The sequence below is a fragment of the Lithobates pipiens genome, unplaced genomic scaffold (assembly GCF_037356315.1).
Source record: "Lithobates pipiens isolate NorthernLeopardFrog02 unplaced genomic scaffold, aLitPip1_a1.2 Scaffold_18, whole genome shotgun sequence".
Classification (NCBI taxonomy): domain Eukaryota; kingdom Metazoa; phylum Chordata; class Amphibia; order Anura; family Ranidae; genus Lithobates; species Lithobates pipiens.
Window position 1 is genome coordinate 84,287,979 of NW_027507758.1, and position 18,790 is coordinate 84,306,768.

At 44.3% G+C, this 18,790-nt stretch overlaps 1 protein-coding gene across 10 annotated transcripts in view; it reads right to left on the reverse strand.

The window, feature by feature from the left end:
• The window catches only part of CDC42BPA (CDC42 binding protein kinase alpha), a 354,685-nt gene that overhangs the window by 196,773 nt on the left and 139,122 nt on the right, over positions 1-18,790 (reverse strand). For all 10 annotated transcript variants that reach the window (XR_013276619.1, XR_013276620.1, XM_077485865.1 and 7 more), the window contains exons 2-3: positions 13,115-13,206; positions 3,847-3,930 (exon numbers count right to left, since the gene is read on the reverse strand). Coding sequence is in view for 8 of the 10 variants with exons in the window: in XM_077485865.1 (XP_077341991.1) it covers positions 3,847-3,930; positions 13,115-13,206 (176 nt within the window). In the remaining 2 variants the exon portion in view is untranslated. The remainder of the gene's footprint in view (positions 1-3,846; positions 3,931-13,114; positions 13,207-18,790) is intronic.

Below are 18,790 nucleotides of genomic sequence, written 5' to 3' on the forward strand. Positions count from 1 at the left end.
TACACACAGGACTCAGGAGGCAAACCAATCTGACAGTCTTTTATCTACCTGGGATTCTTTTGGTGAGGTCTCTGCTCTGGGTTTACACACGTGGGGTATATGAGGGGTCCCCCCCATCCGTGCAGGATTTTTAATTTATTTTAAATTATAGTGAATTAGACAGGATAACATAAAACACAGATACACCCAAATCTCTCAGGTGGACAGGAACAGTGTTGAGAATTCTGGCAGGTAGATCACACCATCCAAGACATAAAAATTCATCAGGCAACTTCACCCACTAGATTACCTACAACTGAAACTACTTGTGTGGAGCAACACCAAAATATCCAACCTGACGCAACTCATTACATGTCCGGGGTCCGTTACCTGCTATTGGGAAAATGACACATACAGTATCTCACAAGAGTGAGTATACCCATCACATTTTTGTAAATATTTTATTATATCATTTCATCTTTTTAACACTGAAGAAATTACACTTTGCTACAATGTAAAGTAGTGAGTGTACAGCTTGTATAACAGTGTAAATTTGCTGTCCCCTCAAAATAACTCAACACACAGCCATTAATGTTTAAACCGCTGGCAACAAAAGTGAGTACACCCCTAAGTGAAAATGTCTAAATTGGTTCCAACTAGCCACATTCCCTCCCCGATGTCATGCGACTCATTCGTGTTACAAGGTCTCAGATGGGAATGGGGAGCAGGTGTGTTAAATTTGGTGTTATTGCTCTCACTTTCTCATACTGGTCACTGGAAATTCAACATGGCACCTCATGGCAAAGAACTCTCTGGGGATCTGTAAAAAAAGAATTGTTGCTTTACATAAAGATGGCCTAGTCTATAAGAAGATTGCCAAGACCCTGAAACTGAGCTGCAGCATGAAGGCCAAGACTATACAGTGGTTTAACAGGACAGGTTCCACTCAGAATAGGCCTCACCATGGTCAACCAAAGAGGTTGAGTTCACGTGCTCAGCGTCATATCCAGAGATTGTCCTTTGGAAATAGACTTACTGTGTGTTGAGTTATTTTGAGGGGACAGCAAATTTACACTGTTACACAAGCTGTACACTCACTACTTTACATTGTAGCAAAGTGTCATTTCTTCAGTGTTGTCAATGAAAAGATAGAATAAAATATTTACTAAAATGTGAGGGGTGTACTCACTTTGGTGAGATACTGTATGAATGTTCAAACTAGCACGATTGATCCTTACTTCCTGAAGCAAGTCCACATTCAAACTCCAGCTCCAAACAAAGACCTGTGCTTCCAGGCAAGATCATAATATTCACTGCCTGAAAGAGGAATGAACCCTAATTATTCATATAATTGCTGGAGCTTGGTCAGCTCGCCAAAATAAACTCTGCTGAGGAACTGGAAGCCCACAGAGGTCCTCTGACTTCCTCAACAATTTTGCAGACACCGCTGAATTTGTATTAAAATAGAGTAAGGAGATATGCCATCTATAAAGTAAGCAGGGTCATCTATTGAAAAACAAAATCTGCCACAATTTGATTCTATTTACACTCTGCTACCTTGCCCAGTCAGGGCAAAGACGGTTAATTAGGGATAATTAGGATTAACACTGCACTCCTGGATAAACAAATATTGTCAACATACAACAGATATGTATTCTTACTTGTATCTTTGTGTGGTTTGTGAGTTTCTTTCAGATTTGTGCAGCAATCCAGTGTGGAACTTTGTGCAGGAGCTTCCTGTAACAAAGACCAGTCACTGCTGCTCTCTCTCCTTGTGCAGGATGACTGGTCTTGTCCCCCTCATGTAGTGGATGGGGCCTGATGGGGCCCCGATGAGTGCCTGATTGGTCCCCCCCACCCCTCTGCTCTACTTTCTGCACAGGCTATGTACAGCATAGTGATGACTTCATTGCTACTTTCACAAGGTAATACCTATGGTGTGGGGCTGTTTTTCATATTACTGAACAAATGATGAATGGAAAAATGTACCAAGACATTCTTAAAAATCTGCGGCCATCTACCAGGATGATGAAGATGAAACGAGGGTGGATATTTCAGCAAATGATCCCAAACACAAAGCCAAGGAAACTCTCAATTGGTTTCAAAGAAAAAAAATAAAACCGCAAGAATGGCTCAGTCAATCACCTGACTTGAATCCAATAGAAAATCCATGGAAAGAACTAAAGATCAGAGTTCACAGAAGAGGCCCACAGAACTTTCACGATTTGAAGACTGTTTGTGTGGAAGAATGGGCCAAAATCACACCTGAGCAACGCATGCGACTAGTTTTTCCATACATGAGGCGTCTTGAAGCGGTCATTGCCAACAAAGGATTTTGTACCAAGTATTAAATACATTTCAGTTAGCGTGTTCAATACTTTTTCCCTGTGTCATTCCATTTTATTACACATAACTTAAAATGGAAGTAAACCCTCTCCTATACCCAGCGAAGAGAACAGCCTCAGATTATACAGAGAGATTAAACAAATCTCCCTACATAAGTTTTATATGTATATCTTCTGTCTTCAGCTTGCTATATTCTTTAGAATTCTAACATCGTGTTAGAATTTTTACTTACTCATTCAGCAGTAGGAATGAATTCTTGGCATACACTGTGTGACAGCTGATTGAAAGAAAGGCACACAACCCATTTCCACATGAGGAAGAAAGGAATGTGCAGAGCTGTGCTGTGACAAGACAAGCTTTCTGCTAATATATTTATAGCACCCCCCGACCCAAATTTCAGGCTGGTTTGATCTCTGTTGTTGAGAACCTGTCAGATGTTATCATGCTGATAACAGAGGAACAGAGCAGCAGAAATACACAGGACTTAGTGCTTTGGAGAGAGAGAAAACACCACAGATATATGTGTCTAGGTCGAATTTCATGAATCGGGTTTACATCCACTTTAAAGTGATACTAAAGTCTATTTTCTTTTAAAATAACAAACATGTTATACTGACCTGCTCTGTACAGTAATTTTGCACAGAATTCTCCTCTTCTCGGGTCCCTCGTCTGCATTTCTGGCCTCTCCCTCCTGTCGAGTGCCTCCACAGCAAGCAGCTTGCTATAGGGGCACCCAAGCCATGCCGCAGCTCCGTGTATCCATTCAGACACAGAGCCGCGGTTCGACCCACCCCTCTCTCTCCTGATTGACTAACTGACTTTGAATACCAGCAGTGGGAGCCAATAGCACCTCTGCTGTGTCTCAGCCAATCAGGAGGGAGAGTCCTGGATGGCCGAGGCACTCGTGCAACATCCCTAGATCGAGATAGGCTCAGGTAAGTATTAGGGGGGCTGCTGCACATTGAAGGATTTTTATCTTAATGCATAGAATTAATTAAGATGTTAATTCTGCCCTTACAATCACTTTCATTTCTGAACTTATTTGTTTTAGTTTCTTTGTAAGTATGGATTGCATGGGTTGTTACCAACATGTGGTGGAAATTTCACGTCAATAGCACCTTTAGAAATATAAATTTACCTAGAAAAATTGTGATGTGTTCAATACTTATTTCACCTGCTATATTATCTATTGTAGCTATTGAGGAATATATTAAAAAGAAAGTTTTTGTGCCTGAGTCCAGCTTTAATAAGATTTCCAATGATACATATTTTTAGTGAGATGTACGACTCTTTTTCAGATACCTAAATGAACAATTTTCCTTTTTTTCTGAATTATTTATGATTACGAGGATACTTGTATGCACTATTAATAATAAAGAATATTGCATGAAAATGGTGTTTACACAAAAGGGAATTAGTCAATGCAGAAAATTTCTAATGCAAGTTTTATACTCCAGACATACAGCAAAAGTGGTGAAAATTAAAAGGTTTACTGTCACCACTTCCCACGTCCCCTCTCACCTCCGCTCTCTTCAGCATTTCCCATTTGTTCAGGATCTTCATGGCAAACACCTTATCTGTGTGCTTCAACTTCACCACTGCAACCTGCAAGACAGACACAGTCATTCAATGGTAAAAGTTTCGCTCAGTTCTGTTTCTATCATTTTATATTCCCCCTTCTTGACAATTAAGAAGAATGTGAAATTGAAGTATAATACATAAGGTAACATTTATTATCACAAAATGTAAAAACTGTCAGGTTATTTTACTTGTTAAATACTAATCTACTCTGGGTATCTTTAGACACAACATGTACCTGGACATTGTTTTTCTTGTTTGTCTCCTAAAAAAATAAAAAACGGATTTGCATAAAAACTGTTATAGCTGGCAAGTTTATGTCCAAGGGAAGACATAACTCCCATGCATGTGCACAGGAGTTCATTCAAAGCGGCAACGAGACTTGCCGAGAATGTTCACTGAGCTGTGCCTGCACATTCTAAAAGAGGATTGCAAAGAGTTTTTTTTATGCCATGTCTCTTCTGCAATAAATATCTTGTCTTCTTGCTATTTTTTAACTTTAGTTCTGCTTTGTGAGAATAATAGGTTGTTGTAAAGGCGTACGGTAAAAAAGAGCCATTATGTGTATCTGTCAAGATAGTTTCTCACTAATCATGACATTGTCTTATTTGACATTTCACCTCTAGAAAGTTAAAGAAGAACTCCTTACCTTTAAATTACATTTCTTTTAAAAAACAAACATGTTGTACTTACCTGCCCTGCGCAGTGGTAATTGCACAGACCATCTATGATCCTCCTTTTCTCGGGTCCTCCGCTGGCCCTCCTGGCCCTTCCACCAAGCCGCTTGCTATGTAGACACTCGTGCATGCTTGCTCCCAAGCCGGGCTATGTGTGTCCATAAGGTATCAGCCCTGCCCCCCGATCCCTCCTCACTGGCTTGATTTGAATGCATAAAAGTAAAAAACCTTCAGCCTTTAGAACCACTTTCAGTCTTGCACAGTTGTACAGATTGCTCTCTTGTACTAAAACTGCTTACTCCGAGAGTTCACTGGACACTGCGAGCTTCTCACATTGTGCATTAGAAGCTTCAGAAAGGCCTCGTTCTCACAGGGCAATTTGAGCCTTGCCCCATGCAGGGCCATGTTTATCCACCCAGGGATGTACAGGTGTTCCATGCATCCCCACGTGGGCAGTCTTATTCATGTTTATTGGGACACAACCGCTGCTCCCAATATGACATCCAAGTGCGTACGGATCTTTGTCCTCAAACTCCCCCTTGGTGCCTTCGGGATCATGCACGGATGTCACATTGGGAGCAGAGGCGGTGTCTGTGCAGCTTCTGCGCCCCAACAGACAGCTATGGAACTGCCAGCACAGGGATGCTTGGAAAATCTGTACATCCCTGTGTGGGTAAACATGGTCCTACACCAGGTAGGATCAAATTGCCCCATGTAAATGAGGCCTAAGTCAGACAGAGCCAGCCTTATTTGCAGGCGGGAGGATGTCAAACAACCACTCTTTTCTCCCCTGCCTTACAGTCTTTAGCTCTCCTTAATTGATCTAAGAGGAAATGTGGGTATTACCTACGGTGGTCTGCATGCAAATTCAGCCTGCGAGAGGAACGGCTAGGAACACCTACTCCTTTCGACTGATATCCTTCCATTAATGCATATTGGGATAACCCCTACCAAAAGCCTGCTCAGCATTTGCATCAGAGCTCTTGAGAGGAATACTGAGGCATGGTTCTGCAATGTTTACAGGAAGCAATGCACAGCACCCTACCAGCCATCATCCACCTGCAATGCATAGAGAAGCACAGAAACCCAGTGAGGATGTTTTAGGTCAAAGCAGCATACACAAACAGCCTAAATTCAATGGTATAATTAGCTAATGTATAGCCTTGGACAACCACAGAGGACAACACAGGTGAGGGGAAAAAAGACAGGTTGACTCATGGCTTTCACTGAACATCATGTACTGCTCATTCCAGAACTGCAACCTTATCCTTACAGCTACTCCCGGATGTGGCCCTGCAGAGGTCACTTTGTGGCTCCTGGTTTCCTTGGGAGTTTGATTCACATTTTTATTGTGGTCCAGTCTGCACATATGTATTTAAAACATTCCACAGAGAAGATCCTGGAACAGAAATGGCCTAAAACCCATAAAGGACTTTATTTTTAGAGAAAAATTTCGTGTCCCATTCCCATTTCACTTCTCCTTTCCTATGTGTAAAATGGATATACTGTATATTCAGTTTAACGCCTTTGTGAGAAACAATGGGGCAGCTATTGTTGACCTCTGCCTCTGAAAATGCTAGGAGACTGGCTGTTATGCTGACCCTCCTGGAAAAGTTTAGAGCGGAGGTCAACAACCTGTAGATCGTGATCTACCAGTAGATCTCGTACAGGTGACTGGTAGATCGCTGGCCTGGGCTTGCGGACCTGGCATTCCAGAGCATCAGAGTGCAATGCAGAAGGACTACTTGTAAAGTTAGAGTTGTAAAGAGAGCAAGAGCCACATAAGCCGATGCCTCCTCTGTAGTGCTGGTTCCTGTCCCTTGTGCAGTGTTACCAATCTCACTCCACCTCTTATCGAAGCTAGCAGCCTCCAGAGTGGTGCCAGCAACAGGAAAAGGAGAGATCTTCAGGTCAGCATGAGACAATACACTGGGCATAATAGTATAGGGCTGCTTTCACACTGATGTGCTGCAGTTTACCCACACCGTGGGTGCAGAGCAGTGTACCTGCAGCTTTCCTGCAGGTTGGCTGTGTTTACCCATAGACTTCTATTATATCCTGTTTTACCACCCCCCAACTTTACATGTGAATGAGCCCTAAGATTGCCGCTGCTGAATGCGACTAAGGGCTAATTCCCAAATGCTGCTCCTCTGAAAAGCAATCCGAGCATGTATTGATAGGTGGTGAAGAGGTGATTTGTTGCCTTCTCACCACCTGATTTAAACTCCTGATTGCCGTGCAATGCACGTGTTTGCGACACAGTAGTACAGAAATTAGAGGTTTAAATCAGGCGTGAGGAGGTCACACTGTGCTCAGTGATCTTTGACTTCTCCCATGTTGTTCAGGTAGATCTCCACCTCTAGGGTTGCCTACCCCTGGGGTTAGAAGCTGTTGAGAAATCTCTCCAATGCTGGAAGATAAAGTAAAGCCTCGTACACACGATCAGATTTTCGGACAACCGTTCATCTGATTTTTGTTGCATGCTAGTCTCATGTCGAATGCAAAAAGGTTACTTGAAAATTCTCGTACGACAGAATTCAACTGCAAACTTAAAAACGTGTGGAACTCAGCTTTAACATTGGCGTCTATGGGAAATCTTGGTCAGCTTGATATGACACTGTTCCCGAACCATAAGTGACAGGGACCCTAAACTTGGGGAGAAGGGATGCAGGACTACAACATCCGATTTTTGATGTCGGCCAGCTTGCCTAGGTAATCAGTTATGCTTGTAAATGACTATCGCAATGCAGTACGTGCATTGAGAAATGAAAAAAGGTATTGCTTCACTTTAAGTACATTTTCATTTTATATACATGCTCTGGTCCCATTGTGTACCTAAAAGTGGGTTATGCCTGTACAGTATGTCTCAACCCACTGAGTTCTCAATGCAACTGTCAGGTTCTATCTATCTATGGGCTCAGTCACATGGGTGCTCAGCCCCGTGCAGTGCGGGCTGTTTATTAGAGCTGAGCTGTGTGTCCAGGTAGCCCATATGACGTAAATGGATCTGCACTACAAAACACTTGTTTTTGACAGGTATGCAGGGACAGGTGCATGGATCCAGACGCACAGGCTCTGTGCGTCTGGATCCTGTGTACCTGTCAAACACAGCTGTGAAGTCTGTACAGCTGATGTGTATCTATTCAGTATATGGGCTGCCTGGATGCAGCTCAGTACTAGTAAAACATAGGTGACTTATGAAGGAAAGGATCGGTTCCATTCATGTGACACTTTGTGTTGGTCTAGCACATAAAATCCCAATACATTTAAATTTTCGGATGTAACATGACAAAATATGGAACATTTCAAGGGGTATGAATTTTTTTTCAAGGCATTGTATATGCAATTAAAATACAAATATTTGTCAAAGAATTTGTCATTCTGTTCATCCAGTCTGGTGATCTGCACCCCTGGTAGATAAACACTGAGATCACTGAGATCCTCCACTTCCCCTGCAGCTGCACCACCGTTGGGTCAGAAACACAACCCCAGCCTGCTGATTTGACAATGAATTAACAGTGGCAGAATATGTCATCACTCTCCTCACTCTGCTCTCTCATGTGCGACTTTTTAAGTGTAAAGAAAGCCAAAAGCATGATTTTTAAGCCGGTGTTCTGCCTAATAGTGTCCGCCTATCAAATGCTGTCCGCTCCGTACTGCGCATGCGCAGTACGGAGCAGACGAAGCTTCGGAAAAACTCCGAAGCTGAACGGCGCCTGCGCCGTGAGTGGAGGAGGTAGCCCCACTATCCAAGCGGACATAGGGTTAAGAATTTTAGAGGGCCCCTCGCGGGCGAGCTTCGCTCGCCACGCTTCGGGCTCGGCCTCGCTCCGCTCGGCTCTTTTTTATTCTAACTCTATGTCCACTTGGATAGTGGGGGTAGAACCTGGACTCACGGCGCAGGCGCCGTTCATCCTCGGCAATTTTCGGAATCTGTGTTCCTGTGTACTGCGCATGCGCAGTACGCAGGGGACACCATCTGATGGAGGACACTATTTTACAAGACACCGGCCATAGACGGTTCCATATTCGACTGGTTCAGCAGGGCCTGACTGAATTTTTATCCATGTGTTTTTCCTGTTTGACAAAAGTTGATTCCTAAACTCACTTCTGTCAAATAAGAATGTTAGAAAACTTTTATTGATCAGTGAATGCAGCCACTGATAAGTGCATTATGTCAGCAGAGAGTCCCCCCCTGTCAAAATGCAAAGTCCCGTCTGGGAGGGAAGGGGAGGAGGGGATTCTCCATACACCTTGCTTGTGTAGATGGAGGAATCTGGTTTTTTTTCAGCCCGATGACTAAATGAAAAAGAACCAAATAATCTATGGCCAGCCTTATGTAGCACCCTCCTAGAATAGGTTGAAGAAGAGGCTCGGGTAAATGTAACTCTTTGGCTCCTCTGTAAACATTGGAGCAGTGTGTGATTATATTTTGGCTGTTCTGGGTCTCTGTGCCTTCTAGTGGATTCTAGAATGTAGTGGGCTGGAAGAGGCAGACCCTTGGCCTGAATATTTATGCGAGCTCAGCAAATCCTTGGGGGTAAGAATGCCCAGTAGATGGCTTGGGAGTACATAAATCATTTTAGGCCACGAGTAGCAGGAGTCTTGCCCTTCTATTCAGTGTTGCTGAAGTCGGCAGGAGTTCATCGAGGTCCCAGCTCAGTGAGAGCTGGGGGTATATTTGCTGGAATCAGTTGGGAGCCAAAGCAAAGGGATTCATTGGGGCAGGCCTGGAGACTCACAGGAGAAGTGTCTGGCTGATATTGGACAGAGGCATCCAATTATATGAGGACATTGTAAAGACTAGGACATAGGATCTTAGTGACTGTTCGTTGGTTTTAATCTCCCCCTTGAGAACTTTTCCAGCACTATTGGATTGGGATCTTTCCTTTGCTTGGAGTTCCAGGGTTACTGTCCCTGTACTGTTATTCAGAAGGGGGATTATCCTGAAGCATGTAGACAAGGCAGAGTCCTTTGGTTTCTTTCTGCACTAAATCTAGAGCATCCAAAAGCCCACCCCGCACCCCACCAAGTTCAACGAGCATTAAAGCATAAAAAGACATCCCTTGGCTGGTCATTGAGTTGTGAGACTGTCTGGGTTGTTGTGTGCCTGATTACTTGTACACACAAAATGTGAAGAGAACATGGGGCAGATTAGCAGGGCCGGTCAGTGGCCAGCTCTACACCTGGCTTTGGGCAGGGCAGCGAAAGCTGGTTTGTAATGCTGTCTTTGTGCCTGTTAGGGAGATTTGATCTCGTTGTTTGTCATGATGACCAATGTCACTAGACATAAAGTGAGGAAATATTGTCACTAGAAAAGGAATAGAGAGAAAAACTTCCAATGAGGACACCTACTACCTACTGAGGACTACCATCCAATGGGGCACAGATGCTAACAAAACCTTGAAAGTGATTTTACATGTTCCCTACTGTATGCAAAATGGAGGGGGTAACAAAACACACACATTTCGGCTGTAGATATGCTTTGACTGACTACTAATGCGCTGCCCTCCATCTTCACATTTCCTAGTTTGAGTCCTGCTGAGTAAGAGATCACATGTGGCTAATATGAAAACACATTCAGATTCTTACACTAGCATCAATTTAAAATGAATGTAATGATTTTAATAAGGAGATAACTGCATTTTTTTCCTTTCTTAATTTTTGCATCTGTCAGGAGTTCCATTATATTAATTACATTGCCCATGATGCTGAGCAGTGCTGGTGGTAGACAAGGAGTTAAACACAAGGAAATTATACACTCAGAATTGTAAGCAGATAATCCTTAATAAGCATGAGAAACTGGAAAGCAGATCTGGAAGAAGCGATTGCAACAAATATAGTTCGTATAATTGCATGTTGGTGTTCCCTCCATCATCATGTCTGGAGAAGGCCCTGCTCATCCCCAGACGGCGGCCAGTGCCAGAGGAATGTGGGAAATCACCACTGGCGGAAGGAGGGGCCAGGATCCGTTCACTGACTGTGCTGCTGTTCTGTAAAGCTGGGCTAATGCAAAACAGCCATTGCACTACGCTACACTGCTTACATGGAAATCACACGCCAATTACAGATGCGAGAGTGTGCAAAGAGCAGCCAATCACAGATCAGCACTCTGCAGCTGAGTAGGCAAACTTGTCTATCATTTGTCACCATTGGCTACCTGAACACCACAGAGCTACACTGATTGAAACCCATCATAGCGACAGCTGTAACAATTTCAGAGCTGGTAAATTTAATCCCAATTGAACTTTCAGTTACATCAGCTAAAAATATTCCAGGGGCATCAAAACAAGAACTGTATGGCCTAAAATAGGTTATTTATTTGTGTTTGTTTTTTAAAAGCAGTCATAGCCTGGGTAAAAACCCCAGCATGCTGTAGAGACGGACCCTTGCAATCTGTGGGGAAGCAGTAGTCTTTCTGCAGAGGTCTGACACAACCCCTGCAAGGTAAGAGCTAGAGCTCTGCAATCAGCAGGAAGCATAAACTGTGCTGAATGGATGGCTTTAAGTCAGCAGAGGGTGTGACAGATCTCAGCAGAGAGCACTGCTTACACAGAGAGCAAGGGTCCTTCTCTGCAGCATGCTGGCAGGAGATAGGCTTTTCTACTCAGGCTGTGGCTACTAAGAAACCACACTGTAATACTATACACACCTTTTGTTTCGATGTACCTGGAACGGGAATAGCGGATTTAAACAGAAATTTCAATTGGTCTTCAAAGAAATAATCTAAAAAGGTCTTTATAGGTAATGGAGACTGTTTCCATTCAAATCTCTCTAGCACATTAAAATTAACCTGTACTTTTGCCCTTAATTCCCCAAATTGCACCGTTGAACAGGATTATCCATCTATAAATTAGACAGTACAATCTGCAACTCTGCTAAATGACTGCTGACATAAGACCAATTAGCCACCTAATATGTACGTGTCAATCAGGCCGAACTAATCAATACTTTTGCACAGAAATAACAGTGAGGGCTCGTATGCCTTGTTTTAATGCATACGTTAAGATGTATTCTGAATGGGCTTGCAGTGTACCGCAAAGTGATTTTAAAGCCTCTCTTTTCTTTTTTTTTTTTTTAAAACAAACATGTTGTACTTACCTCCTCTGTGCAGTTGGTTTTGCACAGAGCAGCCTGGATCTTCCTCTTCTTGGGTCCCTCTTTGCTGCTCCTGGCCCCTCCCTCCAATCGTGCGCCCCCACAGTCAGCAGCTTCCTATGGTGCCACTAGAGCAGAGTCACAGCTCCGTGTGTCCATAAGACACAGAGCCCTGACTACTCTCTCCCCTGATTGGCTGACTGACTTTGATTGACAGCTGTGGGAGCCAATGGTGCCGCTGCTGTGTCTCAGCCACTCAGAAGGAGTGCCCGGACGGCTTAGACATTTGTGGATATCGCTGTACAGAGATGAGGCTCAGGTAAGTACTTAGGGGGTGCTGGAGAGGCTGCTGCACACAAAGGTTTTTTTTTTCTTAATGCACAGGGATGCATTAAGATAACTCTTTTAATGCCTGAAAAAATAAATAGGAATGTGTCGGGGTGCCATCCTAAATTAACAGCACTGCCACGCACCAGAAAAAATGCATTGGAGTAACATTTGTGTCTTTATGATCCCCTAAACACGATTACTGCACAGAGGTGAAGCAAATCCTGCATGTAATATATAATGATCCTATATAGCCGTTTCATATATTTTGCATGCTTAGGAGGACTCACGCTGAAAGTGCAACAGAAAGCTTGCAGACATAACTGATGAGCAAAGTGATAACTTTATCAGTGGTCTCTTTCATTGTCCTTTCACTAGGTGGGTCAGTGGCCAAGCTGTGTTGCTTACCTTTAGTCTATCAAGATAGCTGGCCTGGCTAAGGGTACCCAAATAATGACTTAAAAGTGATATAAAAACTAGAGAACTTTAGTTGCATCACCTCTGGCAGCATAGTGCACCGGAGGCGGGTAAATGACAAGGAAAAATCTTTTGGCAGCCAAAACAGTTAACATACAAGTATTTTAACTGTGCATTTTGTTTTTCACCTGCAGTAAGCATTTAAAACAAGTCAGCAAAGGAAGTTTTCCTCTCTCGAAAGTTAAGTATCTTGAAAGAACACCCCCCTGCCCTCTTGTTACTCACATGTGCTGCGCTCACCCTTTGCCTATAAAGGAGCAGGAGACCCCCTTCCTCTCAGGATGCTGCACTAGGTCCTGGGCCAATGACTAGGCCAGAACATTCTGATGTGAGAGAGGGAAAGGACATCATCAGCCCTGTGTGAGTTCCGACACAGAACTTACACAGACACGCAGCATACACAGGGATTGATTCCTGCTTAATCAGCAAAATCATGAATTGGCAAAGTGTCTGTGCACAAGATGAAGAATGCACAGTAGAGAAAGGAATATTCAATGCATGCAGATACAATTCTAATACAAGGATGAAGTGTTTTCCACAATGGTAGGGGGGTTATATGACCAGTCCGGGTGCAAAAGGTAGAACTCCAACAATGAGCCAATTTGTAGAGTGCCACATTTTGTACAACTCACCTCACCAAAAGCTCCTCTTCCAATTACTTTCAAGATTTCAAAGTCTTCTTTGTGTAGCCGTAGTTGCTTCACTTTATGGGCAAATGGTTTGGCTGGAAATAAAAAGAAAGAAAAGAGAAAATTAGACTAATATTACCAATCAACCTCTAACGTCAGATTGTTCAATTAAACTTTGACCAAGAAACAAAAACAAAAACAAAAACCTGGAAGCCAATTGGTTTCTATGCAGTTACACCAGATTTTGTACTCTTCAGTGTTTGTAAATCAACCCCTATGAGTTGGTGTATGTACAGCAATAAGATAACCATCACACTATGGTAATCACCAGATCATGACGCCTCCAAATATCAATGGACAAATTGTGGAGATGCCTCTAGACCAGTGCTTGTCAACTTGCAAGGTATAGGGGGCCTCAGCAGTAACCACTATCACCAGGCAAGATTGTCAAAAACTACAGACATACTATAGAAAATGATAGACTGTGGACATGCTTACAGGTTTTGTGGAAGATTGGAAACATACTAGAAAAGACAGTGAGAGTGGCGACATGTTATATAAAGTGAATGGAAATCACTATACCCCTTTACAAATCAATGCCCCCATTCCCACTACAAACTGTTGTGTCTGAGGACCACACAAGCACCAAAAGGGCTGCATGTTGCCCTTTGGCTTTAAACAATAGACAACAAGCAGAACTAAAGTCTGTAAATAAAAAAAAAAGTTGCTAAACAGTAAACACATCACCACCATTTTTCGCATAGTGCGTATGCCAATAGCCCTCATCTTTACAGCTTTAAAACATACAATCACTTCAGCCTGGAAAACACCAACCGTAAGCTATGAAGCAGTTAAAAATAAGTTAAACGATATCATGACAAGCAACAAAAAAAGTTTACTGCTACCTTGTCTGAGATTCATGCAAAGTTTTTACGTGTATATCAACCCTGGATATCATACTCCCAACCCTCGAGATTTGAGAATATTTCTTGCAAAGTAACTACACCAAACATCTAATCCCCTTGTAACCCCTTACCCTCTCCCTTCCCTCCTTCCCTATTTTCTGTTTTTGGACAGAGTGGGGAAGGGTTTGAACCTCTGTCAGGTTTATATTGCTGCTAGGATCGCAATGGGTTAAAATAAGTAGGTACTTTTAAATTACTACATAAGGAGAGAGTTCTACAAGTACAGATGCTCTGTTGCATTTGTCACTTAGAGTGCCGTTCCACTTAAAAATGGAACTTCCGCTTTAAGCACTCGTTACCCCCTGACATGCCACATTTGGCATTCCTCTTTTTTTGGGGGGGGGGGAGCGGGTACCTGGTTTTGACAGGTACTCAGCTCCCACTTTCTTCCCTGGTGCTGACCGGAAAGTTCACCTCGCCCCCTCCCTCCCTGCAATCTTCTGGGACACGTCACAGGTTGCAGAAGATTGGTAGCCCATTCAAGACAGCGCAGCACAACTGGCACCTGGCTGTGAAGCCGCAACCTATTACAAACGGGCACCCACACTTATAATGCCAGCGCCGTGGAAAGGAGGGGAGAAGAGTGAGGCTTCGGGTGGTCGCATGCTGGACCGCGGGACAGGCGATTGTCTGTTTATTAAAAGTCAGCAGCTACACTTTTTGTAGTTGTGGACTTGCAAATGGGCGGAACTCCACTTTAATGACATCTGTTTATCTGCAGGAAGTTTCTAGCATTACAGCAGTACCACAATAAAGGGTGAGCTGTCCTTCTGCTTTCAACGACTGATCCAATGATTCCACATTGAGTCACAGACTCTCCAACAAGTGGACACATATGAAGCATTAAAGAGGAAGTAAACCCTGATGAGTTTACTTCCTCTTTCATTCCCTGCAAAGGCAAAGCATAATGGACTACTATGCATCGCATAGTAGTCCATTATGTGTCACTTACCTGACACAGGAGCCAGCGAAGTCGCCGCTGTCCCCTGTAGTCCGTCGCATCCATCTTCTTGGTGGGGTCTCGCAGCTCCGCCGCTGTCATTCGGCGAAGCCGCGATGACGTCACTCCCGCGCATGCGCACGGGAGCCGACGCGCGCGGCAGCTCCGTCGTTGAGAATGCCGCGCTCAGTCCGCCTGCGCGCCGCTGTCTACGGCGCATGCGCCGTAGACAGCGGTGCCTGTTTTCGGGCAAATATCTCCTAAACCATATAGGTTTAGGAGATATTTCTTGGACCTACAGGTAAGCCTTAATCTAAGCTTACCTGTAGGTCAAAGTGGTTTGTAAGGGTTTACAACCACTTTAATCACTCAGTTCCTGCATACTTGTTCTAGGTCAGCGATTTGGAACACAATGGGGGAGATTTACTAAAACTGGTGCAAACAGAATATGGAGCAGCTGTACATAGTAACCAATAAGCTTCTAACTTCAGCTTGTTTGATTAAAGAGGAGTTCCCCTTAAAAAAAAATAAAAAATAAAAAAGTCAGCAGCTACAAATACTGCAGCTGCTGACCATCTGTCCGTGTTCATCCGATCCGCTCTGCAGACGGATAGAAAAATAGGATTTTCCTCCGTCTGCAGAATCGAACAATTGCGGAGTTGGACAATAGTGGGTGTCTGCGGATGTTCCTCCGCAGACACCCGCTATCCCATAGGGATGCATGTATGTCCATATTTCATCCACAAATGGATGGATGAAACACGGACATACGCCCCGCATGTGTGAAAGGGGCCTTAAGCTTTGACAATAAGGCCCCTTTCATGAGAGCGGTTTGATCGGTTTCGCCTGTCCGTTTTTCAGGCAGACCTGAATGGACCCTCAATTCTCCTCTATGGAGTGACAAATGTAAAAAGACTTGTATTCGTTTACACCCGCCTACCTCTAATCTGATCCAATAAAAGCAAACGGAAGGGGATCTATTCTCCTCCAACTAGCCGGATCAGATTAAAGGGCAGTCGAGTGTAAACAGACAATTGGTCAGTTTACATATGACTGCCCATAGAGCAGAGTGGGCTCCATCCCTGTCCACTCTGCATAAGTGAAGTGGACATGGACTTGTTATCCGCCCATGCCACTCAATTCAGCAGGGGATCGGCAGACAGATCCCCTGCTGAGAAAAAAACTGATCCGGAAGGGGTTCTAAAATCTAGAAGCTGATTGGCTGCACAAGATTGTGTGTGCTCCAGTTTTAGTAAATTTCCCCCAATGAACCCTTTGAACCATTATTAGCACCATGCATTCAGCAATGCCAGCAGTCCGTATATCTCTCTCAAAATCGGGTCCTTGCTCTCCTTTGACCAGCTATGGAGATTGCCATGGCAGACAAAAGACATGACAGTGAGCTGACTTGATGCAGCTTAGCCAGACACAACAATGAATGGAGCTGCAGAGATTAATTCATATGTACGACTCACACTATCAGGAAAACACAGTCTGCGGCGAGAAGGTGAATGAAACGAGCCAGAGGAATACTCATCACTGACGGCAGCTTATAATCAGCATCTCTCCATCTGCAGTCTAGGAGAAAATGATATGTTGCAAGGTAGGCAGAAAGGAAAGTCAGATTCTGCTTTTCTCTTATATTATATAAGTTCAATAGTATTTTGGAAGAGTGGTTTGTAAACCCCACTTACCCATTTTAGCCAAACCCTACGACCTTTATGGTCACCTTGAAAAGGCTATTGAAGAGTTTGGTGTCCCTAATAGTACAACAAGATAGATTTTGGTCAGATATGGTAACCAAAAACACTCTATCGAACCAATGCAAAACTCAGAGTCTTTACAAATCAGGTTTCTGCATATCTCATTTCAATCACAAATCCCAAAAATTAGGAATGCATTGTTAATTTTCTTTCTTTTCTTTAACCCGTGGTGGGTGCGCAAAAATTAAACATCAGTAATTGAACCAAAAAAGTGGATGTGAACATACATACACACACACACACACACACACAATAAAAAAAACTCTTAAGGTGTGCCTCTGCTCTACCTCCTGAAGAACCTGACCCCACCCCCCGGGTGCAAGACTTCTGGTGTGAGTAATGCCGCATACACACAATCGGACTATCTGGCGGACTTGGTCCAGTGGACCAGAGTCCGCCGGACAATCCGCCCGTGTGTGGACTTTTTCTTCCCAAAAGTCTGGCGGACTTAGAAAGAAGTTTTGACTCAAAATTGGAGCCTGGTGGACAATCCGCTCATCTCTGTGCTAGTGAGTAAGCACTGATTACTGTGTAAAACGCGTCAGAATTTTCCTGTACCCTGTTATTCTTTTGCAGTGGATTTTTTGATTTTGTTTTGATGTGACCCACGTTGTTTCAATTAAAGATGGGATTTCAAGTCTTTTTCCAGTGTGCAGCTATCCAGAGTTTTGTCCTGCTTGTTTGCTCACTGTGTGCTAGTCCGCCGGACTTTTGAAATGAATGGACTTGCCCACACACGGAGTAAAGTTTGTTCATTTTGAACGTGACTCCAGGAAGCCGGGACTAGCGAAGGAAGTGAATATCGCCGCCTCCATCGGCGAGATTGACACCTCGCTAGCCCCGTCACCTGGTATGGATTTAAAGGGGAAGCCCTACGCCAAAAAAACGGCGTGGGGGTCCCCTCAAAGTCCATAGCAGACCCTTATCCGAGCACGCAGCCTGGCCGGTTGGGAAAGGGGTTGGGGACAAGCGAGCGCCTGCCTCCCCCCTCCTGAGCTGTACCAGGCTACGTGCCCTCAACATGGGGGGGGGTTTGGGGAAAGGGGGGCCCTGCGGCCCCCCCACCCCAAAGCACCTTGACCCCATGTTGATGAGGACAAGGGCCTCTTCCCGACAACCCTGGCCATTGGTTGTCAGATTCTGTGGGCGGGGGACTTATCAGAAATCCAGGAGCCCCCTTTAATAAGGTGGCCTCCAGATACCGGCCCCCCACCCTATGTGAATGAGTATGGGGTACGATGTACCCCTACCCATTCACCTGGTGAAAAAAGTGTAAATGAAAAACACAACATAAGTTTTTAAAATAATTTATTAGACAGCTCCAGGGGTCTTCTTGTCAGACTCCTCCATAATCTTCTGCTCTCTTGCTAGCTCTTTTACTAGCAGAGGAGCCCAGCTTTCTTCTTCATCGTCGACGCCATTCGGGGGACTTCTTCCGACTTCGGGGGTCTTGCCCCGCTCTTCGGGAGTCTTGTCGGTGATGACAGAAGACCAGGCCAATGCTAGTAAAAGAGCTATAAGAAGATAGCGGAGTCCCGGCAAGAAGAACTGAAGAGCGGGACAAGACCCCTGAAGAGCGGGACAAGACCCCGAAGTCGGAAGAAGACCCCCCAGACGGCGGTGACGATGAAGAAGAAAGCCGGGCTCCTCCGCTAGTAAAAGATAGCAAAAGAGCAGAAGATAGCGGAGGAGTCTGGCAAGAAGACGACCCCCGGAGCTGTCTAATAAATTATTCTAAAAACTTGTGTTGTGTTTTTTTTATTTACACTTTTTTCACCAGGTGAATGGGTAGGGGTACATCGTACCCCATACTCATTCACATAGGGTGGGGGGCTGGTATCTGGGAACCCCCTTATTAAAGGGGGCTCCCGTATTCCAAAAAGCCCCCCGCCCGCAGACCCTTGACAACCAACGGGCAGGGTTGTCGGGAAGAGGCCCTTGTCCTCATCAACATGGGGACAAGGTGCTTTGAGGTGGGGGGGCCCCCCTTTCTCCAAAGCACCCCCCCATG